The sequence below is a fragment of the Schistocerca americana genome, chromosome 2, assembly GCF_021461395.2.
Source record: "Schistocerca americana isolate TAMUIC-IGC-003095 chromosome 2, iqSchAmer2.1, whole genome shotgun sequence".
In the NCBI taxonomy this organism is placed as follows: domain Eukaryota; kingdom Metazoa; phylum Arthropoda; class Insecta; order Orthoptera; family Acrididae; genus Schistocerca; species Schistocerca americana.
Window position 1 is genome coordinate 601,828,335 of NC_060120.1, and position 15,922 is coordinate 601,844,256.

At 38.6% G+C, this 15,922-nt stretch overlaps 1 protein-coding gene across 1 annotated transcript in view; it reads right to left on the minus strand.

Annotated features, from left to right (window-relative positions):
- Positions 1–4,909: 4,909 nt before the first annotated feature.
- LOC124591878 (PEST proteolytic signal-containing nuclear protein-like) overlaps positions 4,910–15,922 on the minus strand; it is a 66,864-nt gene continuing 55,851 nt past the window's right edge. The window contains exons 3-4 of the mRNA XM_047131777.1: positions 14,640–14,770; positions 4,910–5,795 (exon numbers count right to left, since the gene is read on the minus strand). Coding sequence (XP_046987733.1) covers positions 5,660–5,795; positions 14,640–14,770 — 267 coding nt within the window. The 3' untranslated portion in view covers positions 4,910–5,659. The remainder of the gene's footprint in view (positions 5,796–14,639; positions 14,771–15,922) is intronic.

A 15,922-nucleotide genomic window follows, 5' to 3' on the forward strand; every position in this document is an offset into this window, starting at 1 on the left:
TATAGGGCACCATTTTTCTGTTTTGTTATAATTAAGACAGGGTAATTTGTATGTGATGCCAACATACGCACAAGGTATTTCATCCTGAGATGCATTTCAGTACATATTGATAATTACAATAAAGCATTTTGGATAGGTTCCATAAATGATAAAATATGTTGTTTATAGATGGTGGTGTATAGAAGTTTTTCCTAATGCAATTTCTCTCAGTACTTCAGACCAAATTTTTTGTAATGCTTTTACTTTGAAGACAATGAATGTAATGTCCTTTGCAACTGATGAGGAAGAAGCATATTGATGCATGAAGCTAGCTCAAGAAAAGTAAATAGCTAACAAACTTGGGGTTTTTTCTAGAACTGACCTCAACTCACAACACAATTACTATGGTCAACAATGTTTTCAGTGGGCTGAATAAAAATATTATTCAGTTTTTGATTGGTTCGAAATTTTTACTTTTGAAAAATTTTTAAACAATTATACAAAATTTTATTATGACTTTTAGAAATAGTAATGTTCCATGCTTTCCCTAAAATATTTAAAAAAAAAGAGCTGATGACTAATTGCATTACTTACTGGAACACTGCAAAACACTGTTGTTGAGGTACTTGAAATCAACAGACATTACATCCATTAACAAGGATTCCTGCCTGTATCCAAGTAGTCCTTGCAGTTCATTTCTTCACAGTGGTGGCTACTTCCTACAGGGTACTAGAACACAGAGGTTCTCCCATGCATGGTGAAAGTGGTGTAGCCTCCCTTGATGGTTGTAATCTCATTGTCCTTTCCACACGTTGTCATCTGCCACTGGCACAGTGGCGTGGAGGAGGTCGTTGGGCAGATCAATCAAGCTGCTTGCGTGTGCAGAGCTGCTGGTGAAGAGCTGCCCCCTGCTGAGCAGCTGAGGGTGTGGCTGCTTCCATAGCTATCTTCACGGTAACAGTCAACTGCTGTGACAGCCACTCCATCGTGCCCGCCATATGATCGAGCACGCTGGAGAGCATGACGACCAGGCTGCTGATATCGCCACTTGTCACAGCATCGGCTGCCTGCTGTTTGGCGCCAAGATGGTCGACTTGGTGGATTCAGCATTGCTACCATTGCTGCCTTCTCAATGTTGACATCCCACCTGGTCTTCTTCTGTACAGTGGGGGTGGAGGATAACACCAATGCTGTGTGTGGGCCACCCCACAAGTCCAGATCACGGCCTGCAACATGCACTTTCTAGCATGTACATAGACTGTCTTTGGTGGGGGTGGCCACATCTGCTGCATCAGCTGCATCAGCAGCTGTGGCAGCTCTGTGTCTATGACATGGCCCGTCCTCCACGCAATCGGAGGTGTGTATGGGTGTGGACAACAGTCAGTGTGTGCCGCTGTCTTCACAGGTGCCCTGTGTGGTATTCCACATTGGCGAGCTAAGCTGATTTGAATATTTTGCAGCCATGACAACTCACAGTGTGTGGCTCACCACGTGCAGCTCAGTTCGCACACATTAGCTTTTCCTCCTGTTTAAGGGTACATTGGTCGCTTGGGGTGATTGCCAGCACACTTCATGCTGATGTCAGGCATCAAACAGTGGTGTGCCACATGCCCAACAACGTGACATCTGAAGCACTGTGGCATTTCATGTTGCAATTTCATGTTTTCTACCATTACTGATGTCTTCAGCACCACTGTGATGGCGAACAACCCCCAACTGATAGTGTTGTCCATGCCAGTGCCCAAAAGAAGAGGTCCCTCCATGTCAGTGTCTGGTGTGTACCCTGAACCCCAGGTACTTGTGCTCTTGATGCAGGTGATCAGGCTGCTTTGCCACAGTAAGTTGCAAATTACAGCCTTGATCACCTGGTTTGACTGTAGCATATGTGTAGAACAACCACTGGAATGTGGTGACTCCAATCAGCACACTGTGGTAATCTTTGGAGTCATAGGGGCTAATCTGTAAGAGCTCTTTCCCCACAGATTTCGCAGTGAAATTTGACTTGAGCTACTGTGGTACTTGCTGCAAGAATCTTCTGTTATCATCTTTCATTTGAAAGATGATTGATGGTGGCTTCAACTCCTTACTCGCCACAGATTTTTTGGCTGAAGTATCATTTTGTGTGGTGTTTGCAGCCATGGGATCACTGTCAAATTTTTAATCCAGGACTATAAAGGTGCCTTCAGAGCTGCTGGCCTGTGACTCCATGCCTGGGTCCCATGACCATGACAGACTCGCTTGACTAGCCACAAGTATAGACAAGCTGTATTTGTCAACCACAACCTCCTGCTTGCACCCCTTGTTGTTGCATGGGAAGCTGTACTTGCCGTAATCACTTGCCACTGTGGCACAGTGTTTGTGGTGTTGTCCTTGGTGCTCTTTATCGAGTCTATTTAACTCAATGAACTGCTGCTCCCTGCTGCAGTCACTCCCTCTTGCATTTTGCTTAGCAGTACAGCCAAGTGGTTAACTGTTTGTGATTCTTCTTTCTCACGCGAGCATCTGCTAGATATGACATGGTGGGAACAGTTGATTCCACCGTAAGTCAAGAGTTTTGTTGTGCCCTTTGGCGTGTAGCTACTCGCAGTAACAAGACAAGTGGGTGCAGTAACACCACACATCTCCATTCCATGTCCTCAGTGAGGCCCCTCATCTTCACAAGAGTCATCTTACTTGAGGAGGCCACATGAGGCTGTTGTCCGAGCAGGCTTAGCTTAGCAGTGATCTGCCACACCCATCTTCTTATTGAACTTTCTGCAGTACTCTCTTCTCATCCACATCTCCACACTACTGCTTGCCAATGCAGAGTGTAAACCTGAATTAATGAACCCAAATACTCCTTTGATCATTCTATCAGCTATCATATTACCCTTTGTTCCAGCATCGAATATACACTGACGCTTACAAGATCCTGAACCACAATATGTTCAGAGTATAAATACCGCATGGACAGCGCAAACAAACAAAATGGCAGGAGGAATTAATGTAATGCTTGTGAAATTACATAGTTCAGCAGCAAACTGTGATTTTAAAAATAAATGTTAAAATTGTGGAAACAAATGGGAAGATAATCATTGTGCAATTCTTGAATATGTGATATACGCACTTACTCAAACTTATAATTTGACATCAACAATATTACACCAACTTCTGGAGCACAGTGGCTGGAGGCGTATGATAGAACACAGGTTAATTATTCACTACACTTTTTCAAAATAAACAAACAATGCTATGAAACAGAATATAAAACAATGATTTAGACATGCAAAAGTACTAATTTTATACATTTTCTTTGACCATTTTGGCGGCACACACACACTTAAAAAAACTTCTGTCACTTTACTGTTCAGCTTCCCAGGAGTCTCCATCATGGGCGACTATGATAGAGCAATGTTCTTGGTTAATATGATTTCATCCACTTGTACTGAAGTTTAATTTACAGCCTGTACTACAAGCCCCCCCCCCCCCCCCCCCACACACACACATACACACAAAAAGCCTTACAGATAAGTGTTTGCTGCCACTCTCATGGAATGTTGGGAGGGCAAAATTGAGTAATATTCTCTTTAAAGGGAAGGATGAAAGATTAGATTTAATGCCCCCACAAACAACATAATTAGCGATGGAGTGCAAGCTCTGATTACGGAAGTTTAGGAAAGGAAACAAGCCATAACCTTTTTGATGGAATCATCCTGGAATTCGTCTTAGGTGATTTAGGGGAATCAGGAAAACCTAAATCTGGATGGCGGGACAGGGATTACAACTATTGTCATCCTGAATGTGAGTCCATCATGTTAACCACAACACCATATTGCTTGGTATATTCTCCTGCAATAGTTGAATATCAGGGTTACTTTGAGTTATCCTTTCTGGTCATTTTGTGCAACTGTGTGAATCTTTAGCATTTTCAGTAAATCTGTCAAGAAGCATTTCATGGAAAAATATTACTCTGTTCAATTCAAACTACCACAAAAATTGTAACCGATTATCAAGACAATGTGCACATTTACATGAAACAGTAATCTGAATTTCCTCAAATTAAGCACTTAAAAGGTGCAATCTATGTTTTACTTGGGAAAAGACTTTCAATAACCAAGAGTTTATTGTTGACAACCAATTTCACAGCTGTCAACAAGAAAGACTAATTTATGCAATCTTAGGTGTAGATTTCCCCCCCATGTGGAACTGTAATCAGTGCACTGTGAGTTGCTGAATGTGGAAATGAGGCTGTTACAATGGACATGTGTACTTTGAAATCCCAGAGAGGTTCTTTCCTCCACAAATCCTGTCGATTTCATTTTTGAAATGCAGCTTTGTCAGTATGAGGTGACATCACATTACAGTTTGAAGCCCTGTACCGAAACTATTAGCTCTTTCGCTTGATAAAAAACTGAATAAAAATAACATGGGGTGTTCATAATTGGTCTTACAGAATACAGCTGAACAAACAGCTGGTTAAATGGTTGAGGGGGAATTTGAGGAGATAACTCTTGACATAATGTATCACTTGTCCATGCAGTTATTTTGAAGTGGAGACAAATAGTTATATATGATCACATATGGCATACATGAGAAACAATAAGCTTAAATTTATGAAGTTATCTCCACCCAGTCAGGAAGACCACTGTTTTTAAGGAATACTTCTGTAAAGGCTCCACTGTTTTACATATGAAAGTTTATTGCCTGTTACTACACTAATGATACTTTACATATATTTCCACTTGTTTTTGGTGTATAGAAGCAAACTGTATTTTTGAAGTGGTAGCATAACTTCCAAATTACTTCTTGCTACTGAAGAGCAGCTACATGTATATTTCTTCTGTAAAGTAGATACCTCCACAAACACAACATTTTGAAATAAACTTTGACTTCCGATGAAAAATTTACCTTTCTTTAACAGCCCATTTCTGTAAAAGTGAAATGTTGATAATGTTGTATAAAACAATATTTATTACTTGGTACTTGGTCTGCAATGTACATAATTAAAAAGAAATTCCCTCTCTAAGCAGCATTTTAACAATTCTGGAAAAACCAATTACAGAGTCAAAAATGACAGCTTGCTGTGCATTACTAAAATCACTACACAAGTTTTGCTCTTGACTGATGTCTGTCACTCTGCCACTATTACGAAACTAATACCAATTTTAAATACATGGAAACAAGATTAACAACACACAGTGATGCACATAAGGAGCAATGACTTAGTGACAGACATGACAGACTAAACACAAGGATAGTGTGAAAATTCACTATCATGTGCAACACGAATAACTACAACTTATCTACTTGTATCACACAATAATGCTGTAAATGGAGATTATTTAATGTTTCAATATAAGGCATGTATGTTCTGGTACATAACACTATAAATTATTCTACTGTAGTATAAGTCATTCATACCAATACATGATATGACACGTCATCTGCAGCCAAATTCAAATGATGAACAACAAATTTGTATCAGTTCATCACATAAACCAGATAAAATTTGCTGCGAGATGCACAAGGTAACAGAAAATTTCATAATCTATGCAACATGCAATATGTTCTAAAATTGCGCTTCATCACTGTAAAGTTTGGGAACGGCTGCCAAGAGCTTTAACACAATATCTTGCATTTCTGCAATAAACAGAAGATGGATTCTTCTTCAATGTTTGTCAATTATAAGGTTGACATACTTTCACTCTGCATTTTTTGCTGCATCAGTACTTGAGTCCATCGCTTTTTTCATAGTCTTTTCAAATATTTTTTTTGAATCACAGAAACCTTGTTTTGTTTTACCAAAAGAATTTGGTCCGGCTGATGTCGGTGTTTCTCTGAAACAGTGAAGTTTACTTACTAAATCATTTACCATAATGTTATCCTACGCCAGTTTGTAAATAAACTGCAACAAATAAACTTTCATGCAGTGATAGTTGTATTAAATAAATGATAATATTAAAGAAATCATCTGTAATAGTAAACCCTGCGATGTTATTCTTTAAATTATTTAGTAATCAATGCAGTTACCATCATTTTTTATGATGAAATTAAACCAAATGAGTAGCACTATTACTACGAGAATGATCCTTCATATGGTTAACACCAATTTACAGACTTTACCGAATCTTCACATATCATATTCTTCACAGTTACTAATGGCTGGCTTGATGAGCACACATACTAACACTACTGCCTCCCTCAATTGTTCATTTTCCATCACTTACAGTTCAATAATCCAGCAGCTATGATGGAACAGTCAGCATTTTATTATCTTTGACTAATTACAAAAACCCTGTACTTCACATGTTAAAGATATTCACAAATACGCAATTTTCACTTTGACACGAGTCATTTTTGTTCTAATACAATCAAAGCCTCAGAGTTATCTTCATATTCCTCTGCTAAGCAATCTGTTTAGTTTTATCAAGACGTCACACAAGCTTTTCAAAACCACCAAATTATGCTAACCAAATTATATGGTATACAGTTTCATCCTTATATTTTCTATCATTGCAAATAGTTTGTGTGTATGATTTGCACTGTTCCCCTAATTGTCACTATCTACCACAACCTCCTCTGTAAATACTATAAAAGGGTAAATAACTTGTGAATTATGTACATAAACCATCTATATGATCCACTGCAAATACTGTTCTACCTTACATCATATCCAGCACTGTAATACCCTTACTTGACAAAAATGTTTCCAGGCAACAGCATTTGTTTTAACTAAAGTGATTACTCCTTTCAGTGTTATAATAATTTTTTTTGTCTTATCTACATTCACTGTCTAACTAAATCTCCTCACTTTATTACTCGAAGTAGGAGGCCAAGAGATAGGTTCACATTATGTATCCTACTTTCATGTACCATGGCCCCCATAAACCTTGAAGTTCCACTCATTTGGTTCACTCTTTCCCTTGTATCAACATAGGTTTGTTTAGCTACTTGTTCATGTGTGAACTTCCCTGTGCATATCTGATAATCAAGTATGAAGGTACGATCTGGTGCTAATAAAAAAACATGCGAATTGAATGGGAGGCCATACCTGTACTCGAAAGATAAAGGTGCCCAAGTCCAATTTTTACTCAAGACCATATTTGTAATATACACACACTTCTTCATTTGTAGAAGAAGGACTGCAGTATTGTTCCAGTCCAAGGCTGATTTAGAAAGCATTATATGAACATGCATCCCTATAACTACATAAATTGGCCATGAGCTGGTGCAGGACTACTACACTTCCTCCACAGATGAGTGAGTACTACAAATATGGTCTTAAGTCAAAATTGTGGAAGCTCTGACATCCCTACAGCAAATAACTGATTTAAAAATAGGATAACAAACAACAGACAAGCACTTGGTTGATGGGGGAGGCAACTGAAGGAACTTTTACCTTTCCAACAACAAGAAGGAATGCACTCTTTCTGATGGTCACATTCCATACTCTGTAACACTTTCATTTCTCACAAAAAAATTTCAGTCTGCCCTAGACCTAAACTAACTGTAATAGTCTTCAGTTCTCAATGTGCCATAATGTATTTACCTTTTTTTACATACTGGTAGCAACAAGAGAAAACATGAAACTCGTAAGATGTTTTGCTGGCAGTGATAGAGACAGAGCAAATGCTCACAAATGACAAGAATGGAGAGTAACTCGCCTGTGGCCTTATTTAACAATCTATTCTGTGATATTTATTTTCAATTATACAGGAAACTGAGTGCAAATTGTATCAGTATCACTAGAAGTAAATTTTAAATGCAATCCCTTATGTCCTGTTTTTTAACCACTGCACATCCAGGAGAAGAGCAACTAATAGATCAATGTTTCACGAACAGTGAGATTGATCCATAGAATGCCTGAAGAACCAATGCTATTCAGATGCCTTATAGACACACTTCTCCGTTGCACAAATGAAAACAGTTACCTGACTATGATAGGGGATTGTTCTCACCAACGAGTGCAATATTGCTGGGAGATGGAAACAATCCTTCACAGAGCTACACAACTGTGATGAACCAAAAGATCAACTTCAACTCCTGAGATTGTAGGTTTAGATTATCCGTCACCTACGGTGTAGCAAATAAAGAATCATGTGATGGAGATGATAAAGAACAAAAGTCCAGAAGATGCAGTCCAGGCAGAAGTCATTTAATCTGGAGGCAAAAAACACCATAAGATAATTCACCAATTAATCAACAGGATCTAGACTGTGCAGGAGATCCCAGAAGATTTGAAGTCAGCGGTTACCTACCTTATACGCAAGAAAGGTGACAAAATGGACTGCACCAACTACCGAGGTTTCGCTCTCCTGAACGTCTGCTACAAGATGTTGTGTAACTGTATAGTTGACAGAATTCAGCCTTATGCAGAAGTGATTGATGAATATCGAGGTGGTTTCAGAAAGGACCGCTCGACTGTGAACAACATCTACATAATTCAACAGTTCACCAAAAATACGTGGAAATGCTACAAAGACCTTCATATGCTTTTCACAGATTTTAAGAAGGCAAATGACTGCAACCACTGGGAAAGCATGATGAATCATCTAAGCTAGTTTGGATTACCCAATGAATTCTTCAGCCTAGTTAGAGTTTGTCTCACCGATTCGAAAGGCAGAGTGGCACTTGAGAACAGAGTTATGGGGTGCTCTTACATGAACGCAGGTTCGACAAAGGAGATCGTTTGTTAGCGATATCGTTCAACCTGGTGCTCGAAAAGATAATGAGGAATGTTGGTTGGTTGGTTTGGGGAAGGAGACCAGACAGCGTGGTCATCCGTCTCATCGGATTAGGGAAGGATTGGGAAGGAAGTCGGCCGTGCCCTTTCAGAGGAACCATCCCGGCATTTGCCTGGAGTGATTTAGGGAAATCACGGAAAACCTAAATCAGGATGGCCGGACGCGAGATTGAACCGTCGTCCTCCCGAATGTGAGTCCAGTATCTAACCACTGCGCCACCCCGCTCGGTAATGAGGAATTTTGAGGGGATCAAGGTAGAAGGTGAGAAAAATCGCACATCTCGCTGATGAAGTGGCCCTATTGCCCATATCTAAGGAAGAACTAAAATTAACAGATTTCCCGGTTAAAAATACACTTTTTCCCGCATGAAAATACACTATACCCCAGGTGAAAGAACATTTTTTTTTTTTTTTTTTTTTTGCATGGTAAGTGACAATATACTTTTCCTCAGAGCTGTAAAACATATCAAGCCTTTGAAGGATAAGGGTTTTATACATTGGCGCAGAGCTTCTCAGAACTGTAGGAAATGAAACCCAGCAAAAACAACACATTTTGGAAAGATATTCGATGCATGGTAATGTATACAAGGCATATTTTCCTATTACGAAGTATAAATATGAATTCCACCACATACTGCACAGTAGCTTTGGAAGGGCAACATACAGTTTACAAGACTGTGCAAAGATGACATCATTTTGATGTCAAATGCACTTAGAAAGACCTCGTGAACTGCTATCAACTTTTGTTAACATTCGATGCTGGGTGCTTGGGAAATGCCATATCAGATTCTGTAATTTCGTAGCCATTTCAAAGTAGTGGCACTGAAGATTTATAACCACATGTCATTCTTGGTATGATTTGTTATACCTAAACATCATATAATGACGTATAGGCTGTTAAAGCCTTCGTGAAGTCTAAGCTGCAATACACACAGCAGAATTCTACTAGTTGATCATGATGGTAGTGGTTATAAGAAAGCTTTCGTGAGGTCTAAGCTACAATACACACAGCAGAATTCCACTAGTTGATCATGATGGTAGTGGTTATAAGGACAGATTTATGAGCTATATGTCAGCTATGAAGGTTGTCCATATCCTGCCATATCTGACCCCTCCCGTTTCTGAAATGTTCTGTGACTTCATTACTAAGCTAATACAAGTATGCTCCTCCTGTAAGTAATTTCAATATTGTGCACAGAGTGCTCCCCCCCCCCCCTCCCCCCCGCCCGCCCTCCTCCTCCTCCTTAGTTGGTGTAACAGCCTTATTCATTGGATATAACATATATGAGTTGTTGCTTTAATTCATCTGCTAGAATGTTTACCCATCCTTTCTAACTAGCTACAGACCTAATCCTGAAACTAGTTTCCAGAGTTTCTAAAAATACTCTTATTTTGCTGAGGTACCTTAAGGAACACTTTTGAATATATACTTTGTTGGAGTCAATGCTGGCTGGCTCCAGCATTCCCCCCTCACCACTTGATATGAGTAATGAGTCATCTCACTTTCGGGGTTGATGAAAGCATATTATGAAAAATTGTTAGCACAACTTTTCCAGTACATTTCAAAATTAAATCTCCCCAACACTTTAATCTCTCCCTCATATACAACCCGTTCCACATGAAAGCAGAGCTTTACACATTTATAAATGATGGATCTTCGAGGTTAACATACACTGCAGTAAATGAAAAGTGTAACCTCTGGCTCTCTCTACCTGAGGTGAATATTATTGTCTGGGACATTATGTTCACTTCGCATGTTGTGAACCAAATGATTGTGAAAGCTGATAGACAGTTCATTTCATCTTCGATACAGCATGACATCAAATGACACCAAGTTTACACAAAGTCTTGTGAACTGTAGGTTACCCGCTTCACTTCCGAAACACTGAAATTGAGATTGTGCTGTGTGATGCACTTTTGTCTGCTGATCATAGCTCATGTCTCATTATCTCGCCAGCCGACAGCAGTATTCAAAGTGTATGACGTGGAACATAGTCAGGCAAGCAACATCACTGTTAAGGAGTGCAAACACAGTTTGAATTAATATATATACAGCATAGCTACAACAAAAACTAAGTGTTCACATATAATATTGTGTCATCAAAAATGACCCCTCCCTCTCCCCTGGGGGAATGGTTAGGAAGGATCTGAAGTCCACAGGTTAAATTTCAGCAGCTGAATACTTCGGACAAAAATTAATTTCACTGACGTGAACTGAACATTTCATGGGTTCCTGGATGAATACATGTTCTGTCGAGTAATTCGTCTTTTCCATGTAAAAGTCAATTACATGTAAATAGCTTAAACACCCACCTCACCCTTTTTTGGTGCAATAATTACACTTTTTGCTATCATAACTGCATGATTTGTAATCTATGAAAGAACTAAAATAAATATGAAAAACTAGCCTTGAAGCTGGGTCTTTTATAGTGTGTGAACCCTTTAAGAGATATGAAACACAAATGTGTCAGAAAAATTTTAAATTTATGTCTTAAATGGCTGGTCTTCTGGGCCCAAAATTTTTCTGAGAGGCTGATCCTCAAAGTGCTAAGGTTTGAATTAGAGTCAAATGTTCCATCATTTAAGAAATTCATCACACATTCTCACACGTAACATAGTTTATCTTCCATACATGGAAATTTACTCTGAAAGTAACACTTCTCAAACCATCATTCGCAATATCTTCCCGTGATCTGTTATACATGTAAACAGTTGTGATGTCACACTCAACAAAAGCAGTTTGTTGCTATGAAGTACTGAATAGCTGTTCAAAGGCCTTTGACACATTTTACTCCCGGCAGGCGCTTGTGTGTGTGCACTATGTTTTGTTGTTGTAAATAACCCATTTTCTTTGCATCTTAAGTTTTATTTTGGGGTGATTCTCTCTACATTTTACTGCAGCAGTATTATTCTGCAGCAGCTGGCTAAAGCAAACTTCTTTGTTAGAGTATTGGGTCTTACCAGTCAAAATGCAAAAATTTAACTGAAAGCTAATACAACGAAAAATTCCCAGAATTCTAAAATAATCCTAAGTTTTTTCTAGATGAAAAAATCCCCTTGTTTGTCCCAGATTTCACGGCTGTCCCAGGCAGTATAGACCCTGTGATGCAAATGAGTGACAGCATTGAGGTAGCAGTGATTAAGCTCCGTCTCCTTGTGAGAGAATCAAAGGGCAAATATTTGGACATGAGCAACATTCTTGCTTGTTGAAGAGACGAGCTCCAGCCTCCAGTAATCTCAACCTGATCCTACAAAGGCGTTCATAATTTTAAATATTGTACAGAACCAGCATCATGTGAGGTGTAAATCAACATGAGGATCCATGCAGCAAACAGATCATACTTAAGTCTCAGCCAGCTTTTTAAATCACGCAGCCTCTCAAGGAATTTCAGACTCCAGCTGTACAAAGCACCAATCCAACCTGTTAGGTTATACGGTTGCGAAATATGGATTGTTCAGAAAAAAAGATTCAAACTTTTATTATCATTTTTGAGCAAAAAGTCTTAAAGAAGATCTATGGTCCAGTACAAGATGAGATCACTGGAGACTGAAAGATCCAGCATTATAGGTGTTAAAAATATGGTTCAGATTGTTGTTATTTTGATAACATTTAATAGCAATCTTCTCACAAAATATGTTATTTTTTATGTAATTAAAGCTTAAAAATCATTAAATAGCAAGATTTTGTAATGCGATTGAAAACACCCCATTATTGGCTGAAGCCCTAGTAGTGTCACAGACTAGGAGTAAGATGAAACTATATGTGTGTTATAAGTGTTAGCTAAAGTTATGAGGTTTTTATATACTTTTTCTAGAAACAGTTTACCTGTTTAGTGAAGGAAAACGCAATTACAACTTTTAAACAACAACCGAAACGAATTTTGTGAATGCTGATAGTGAAAACCATGTGAAAGTTGATGCGTTTATGCTCCACCCATTTAGAGTGGCGATACGTGAAGGGACAGACAGTCTCCTCCCTGCTCTCTGCAATATCATTAATCTCACTCAATATGAAGAACTTGTACAATTTTTGCAAATGGGTCCATATATTATATTAGATTGTCATTTATGAGTCATGAGCTACGATCCAAAGCACAATAAACTTATTCTCGGCAAATCTTACTGCTGATTTCCTGTCTAAAAGTCACTCCAGCAGAGGTATTCCTCTCAGCACGTGCTTTGTGGCACAACGGATAGCGTATCTGACTGTGGATTGAAAGGTCACATGTTCAAATACTGGTTGGGTCTTATATTTTTAAAGTTTTACATGAAATATGAAAATAGCATTAGCAAGAACTGATTGTAGCAGTTATTTTGATGGTGCAATGTATTATATGTAGCTTCACATTAATTTAAGCCTGAGAAATGGACAACAGAGGATAAATGCATTTGTTTTGTGGACAAACAATTCACTTGTTTCGAAAGCATTGCTAGCAGTCAAGATATTACCATACACCCACAGTACAAAAGGTATACGATGATGAAGTTTTCTATATGGAGAGATATAAAGCATGTATGGCATGCAGTTAACACAAACGTAAGGGCTGTGATGTTTTTGAGTGCAAACTAAAGTCAGTGTCTGAAGCAGACTTACTTCACCTTTACATAAGATGATGAAACTTCAAAGCTGGACAGTAAGAAGATAAAAAACATTGTTCCCAATAAAGTAAAAAATTTGTGGTTACATGAACTAGGCAATATCTTTTTGAATGTAGTGTGTGCGAACAACGATTGGAAATGTAAAAGCATGTAGACAACAAGGAAAACACAATAATACTCTTGTTTCTGATCGGTGAGGTGAAATTTTGTAGCTGTGATTTGGTTTTCGTATGAGAGGACTGTCGAGGAATTTTACAGGTAGGTTAAAATAATCTTTTGGATTGGATTCGAACCAGCGACCTATGGACATCATCTTACAAAACTCGACACTCTTCCGCTCTAACAACAGAGATACCAAATAATTTATGTGAAATTGGATAAAATGACAATTTTCACGAAGAGTTTAATTTCGGTGAATGATGTTATCCTTCCTTGTAACAGTGGAAAAGCGTGTCTTGAAAGTAGATTAACTTCTTAATAAATTTTTAATTGCATAAGTGAACTTTTGCGTCGACATGATGGCAATCTGCCAGTACAGTGCAACCATATTTTACACATCTTCTCATTCTCTGGTACGCTCAAAAACAAATTTTCAGGAGTTTTTGTACATGTGTTGTACAGAATGGTACAACACACTCATTGTTATCCATTTTCTGAAACGTAAATTCCAAAATAGGACATCGCTGTGAATTATCATTATGACAGTAAGAGCAGTGAGCTATCCACTGATGTCACAGGCATCACATGACTTGAATGGAGCATTTTAGCAGGCTTTCAAATTATTTGAATTTAATTTCTGTTTTCATAAAAGAATACTGAAATTCAAGAGAAAAAAAGCATGTTAGGGCATAAAATGGAATAATTAATCATTTAAGTAAACAGTCAAATACCCTATTGTGAGCCGGGAGAGGTCTGCAATGGACCAAACATTGTAGGTTTGATGAGAACCAAACGGCTTGTATGATCAAGGCATGTCACTCAGATGGGCAAACACCGATGGCCTTTAAAATCCATAGAGTTTACTCCCTACAGAAGAAGACCACTAGGCAGACCAAAGAAGAAGTGGAGAAATGGAATCCACAAGGACTTGCTGCATATTAGCATACATGGTGACTGGAGACAAAAGACAGGAACAGAATCCAGCGCAATAGGAGCATTGTAGCTGTGCATGGTCCTCTGACCCTGATCGCGTAAAGTAAGTAAACGACAACATAGGTTATCCACACCTTGAAAACACTGTTTTGACAATCTGATTTAATTCAAGAACAAAACCTTTTGAATGTGTGCAATATATATAAAATTTGAGTATTATGGATATTGTTAGTAACACTACTCTCACCTTCCAATATTCCTCATCCTCATACGTGCTTCTGGGGGCATTTCCTCTGGCTCATCATCCTCATCATCATTAAATACAGCTGCTACTGCTTGTGACTTTGCTTTCATAGTATTTGTTGTAATCAAGTTTTTCTGTAAGCATGAACAAAATGAGATATAGTTTCCACAATAGTAACAAATAAAAGATTTCTGAAAATATAGTGAAACTGTCATAAAAACTAAGCTACTAAGGTCTCTGGTGGAACATAAATAATGAAAGATGTGAAGTTAACTCACTGGACAGATGAGTCAATAGACACAGAAACAAAACTGGATGTTGCCAAGCTTTTGGACAGTGTTGTCCTTCCAGAGATTGCTACATAATAAAAATACTACACAGCTATACAGCCCTAGCTGACTACAGTGCACCGGCACTGCAGCAGTGGGGTCAGGCAAAAAATCAAGTGGGGAGAGGAAGGTAGGAATACAGGGAAGGATGGTTGACAGCTGCGAGGGAGAGGTGGCACTTGCATGGGCTAGGAATATGGCACCAATGTGGTTCTGATTCAACATATGGTCTTTAACATTGATAAACTCAAACTGATATGTTTGTGGCAGTAGATAACAAGTGCTTGGATATGGAAGGTGCTCAAGGTTTTGCACTGTCACCTACTGCGCAAAATGTGAATCTATAGCATGTTAGACCAGTTCCGTGACTAGATTCAGGACTTCCTAGCACATAGAACTCAAAGCCTTGTTCTTTAGTGCAAAACCTCTGGGTTTAGAACTAATTCTGGCAGTGTCCCACAGCAGTGTCAGGGCTGTCACTGTTCATGGTATGCATAAATGATTAGGTGGACGTTGAATGATCCATGAAGGTGTTCGTTCACTGATGATGCTGTGATTTTTGGGAAGTCTTGGCACCAGAAAATTCGAGCAAAAAGTGGGTAAATCTGTAGAGGATTGAAATTTCAACAAGTAAAATGTAATAGACTGAATAAACAGGTGGAAAGACCTATTATTCTTCAATTACAAACTGGTAATAAATCACTAGAAACAGCAAAATAGTAAATTATTCTAGAATAACAATCCAGAGAGCGAGAGAGAGAGAGAGAGAGAGAGAGAGAGAGAGAGAGAGAGCACAGCTCCTGAAGAAAATGACTGGATCAGTTGTCAAAATACTAGGCATTATCAACAATTCAACTGCACACTCGAAGCACAGTACACCATTAAACAACATACTGCATAAACTTTCCAAAAAAGCACAACCCCAAATAACTCATGCACATACTCAGAATTCCACAA